The sequence below is a fragment of the Athene cunicularia genome (assembly GCF_003259725.1).
Source record: "Athene cunicularia isolate RWA chromosome 5 unlocalized genomic scaffold, athCun1 chr5_part2, whole genome shotgun sequence".
Classification (NCBI taxonomy): domain Eukaryota; kingdom Metazoa; phylum Chordata; class Aves; order Strigiformes; family Strigidae; genus Athene; species Athene cunicularia.
The window spans coordinates 1,766,674-1,768,842 of record NW_020799102.1 but is presented as its reverse complement, the minus strand read 5'-3'; the positions used below and the strand labels follow the sequence as shown (position 1 = coordinate 1,768,842).

Sequence of the window (2,169 nt, the reverse complement as noted above, 5' to 3'; positions counted from 1 at the left end):
GGGCCGGGCGGGTGAGTGGGTTCTTGCCCAGGGGTGAGCGCTTCGAATCGTCCGAGGAGGAGCTGGTGCGGGGGGCATTGCTGGAGCCTGGTGTTGACTGGAGGCCCGAGTCCACCAGCCCCGCATCCTCCTCCTTGCCCGTGGCCGGCGGCTGCTGCAGCAGCTTCTCCCGCTCCTGGATGGAGGCCACGATGTGGCGGGAGAGATTGTCATAGCGCACGGGCGAGGGCTCGCGGGGTGGCGCATGCTTGGGGGAGACGGCGCCAGCGAAGCGGCCGTGCAGATCGGTCTCTCTCTGCTGGGCGATGCGGGCCGAGAGGAAGGGCGAGGTGTAACCCACCGGCGGGTCGGGCTCCGGGCCCGCCTGCACGGACTCGAAGTCGGGGCTGTCGGAGGGTGTCAGCAGGCTGTCATATGACAGGCTGCCGTTGCGCGTCTGGTTCACCAGGCTCTTGTAGGAGGTGGAGGTGGTGCCCTCGGAGCGGATCGACTGGAGGTGGCCCATCTCAAAGCCCGTGCCCTGGGCCGACTTGAGGCTGGAGGAGCGGGAGCCGCTGGAGAGCGGGTCAAAGTGGAAGCTCTTGCCAAAGGTGGGTGAGCGGAAGCTCTCAGGCTCCAGGCTCGGCTCCGAGCGGTAGTTGGGCTGGCGGCTGCTCTCGCAGATGGAGTTGGGCTCCTTCAGGCTGTTCACTCGGCTCAGCTGAGGGGCAGAGATGCAGCCGTTAACCACAGAAAGATGGGGCTCCCTGCAAGGCTCCGAGCGCCCACCCCAGAGCCTCCCCCCAAGCTGAGGGCATCTTCTCGAGGCCAGGCTCCACCCTTGCTGGGCTGGGGGTGGCGGCAGGCACGGCCTTACCTTGGCGCTGGTGGAGTGGGGGAGAGCTGCTGAGCTGCTGCTGCTGCTGTAGCCGGGCCGGTACTTGTACATGGTGGGGGTCGGGGGGCTGTCCTTGCCTAGCAGGCTGCTGTCTGCGGGCGGGAAGAGAGGAGAGAAGGGGGCTCAGACACAGCGGCTGCCTGGGGCTGTGCAGAGCTCTGCCCTCCCTTCCCAAGAACCGGCTCTGAGCCTGGGGCGGACAGACCGGGGAGGCAGACAGAGGGACGGGCTGGAGGAGAGGCGCACGGGGGCGGATGAAATGGAGCGGGATGGGAAACGAGTGCCTGAGGCGACGTTTGGGGCTGGCACTTCCACAGCCCGGCTGGGCCACACGCCAGGGTGGGCACCGCAGGAGGCGGTGGTGGGGGCCGGGCGCTTCACAGAGCCACTGGCCACCCCCTGGCGTGCCACAGCCCTTCTCCAGGCAGCCCGGGAGAGCTGCGGGGAGCGGCTGCTTCCGAGCTCCGCCCTTCACATCCCACCTCTCTCGCCAAGCCCTCGCAGGCGGCTCCAAGCACCGCTTTGCCGGTGCGCAGGGGAGCAGGGAAAGCAACTGCGCCGGCTGCCGCAAATGTGCCCTCTGCTGCCACGCCGGGCCTGCCACTCCTTCACCTCCTTCGTCCTGGCGACACTCCCGTGCCTGCCTGCAGCATGCAGCCCGCCAGCCAGCCCATTGCACGCCTCCATGGCTCGCAGAGGCTCTGGACAAGCCCCGCGCTGGCTCACAGCGGCCTCCTGCTCCTCTCCGACGGAGTAGAGCTGGCTGTGAGCATCCCGCAGGCTTCTCCAAGTGTGAGGGGCTGCATGTACCAGCCCAGAAATGTGGACACGTCCTGCCCCACGGTGCAGTGGTGCTGATGTGCTTCGGGCCTGCCCTGCAGCCTGTTCCACCTACGGCCCTGGTTCCTGGTCTGCCTGGCGCAGCCCTGGGCTCCCTCTGGGGACCCTGCACGCCTTCCTTACCCTCGTTGGTGGCCAGGGTTAAGTGTGTCCTCAGGCCCGTGTAGCGGCTGAGGTCTGGCTTAGGTGGGGGGGGTGGTTCGGCGTCAGCAGACTGGCTCTCCGTCACCTCCAGGCTTCCTTTGGACTGCAGAGACAAAGTGCAGAGGGAGGGTCAGAGGGTGCCAAGGCCTCGGGCCTCCCCTCGGCAGGCAGGGAGCTCGGCAGGCGTTACAGGGGCTCTCGTTGCCTCCCAGGCCATTCGACATGCTGAGTGCTTGAAGGCGGCGCGTGCCTCCGGTGACAGAAAGTTCTGAGGAAGGGGGAGCTCTGAATGAGGCTGCAAGGGGGAG

General features: G+C 67.5%; 1 protein-coding gene across 1 annotated transcript in view; it reads right to left on the bottom strand.

Annotated features, from left to right (window-relative positions):
• The window catches only part of ZDHHC5 (zinc finger DHHC-type containing 5), a 16,681-nt gene that overhangs the window by 1,915 nt on the left and 12,597 nt on the right, over window positions 1-2,169 (bottom strand). Inside the window, exons 7-9 of the mRNA XM_026850160.1 lie at window positions 1,841-1,982; window positions 857-969; window positions 5-700 (exon numbers count right to left, since the gene is read on the bottom strand). Of these exons, the coding sequence (XP_026705961.1) occupies window positions 5-700; window positions 857-969; window positions 1,841-1,982 (951 nt within the window). The remainder of the gene's footprint in view (window positions 1-4; window positions 701-856; window positions 970-1,840; window positions 1,983-2,169) is intronic.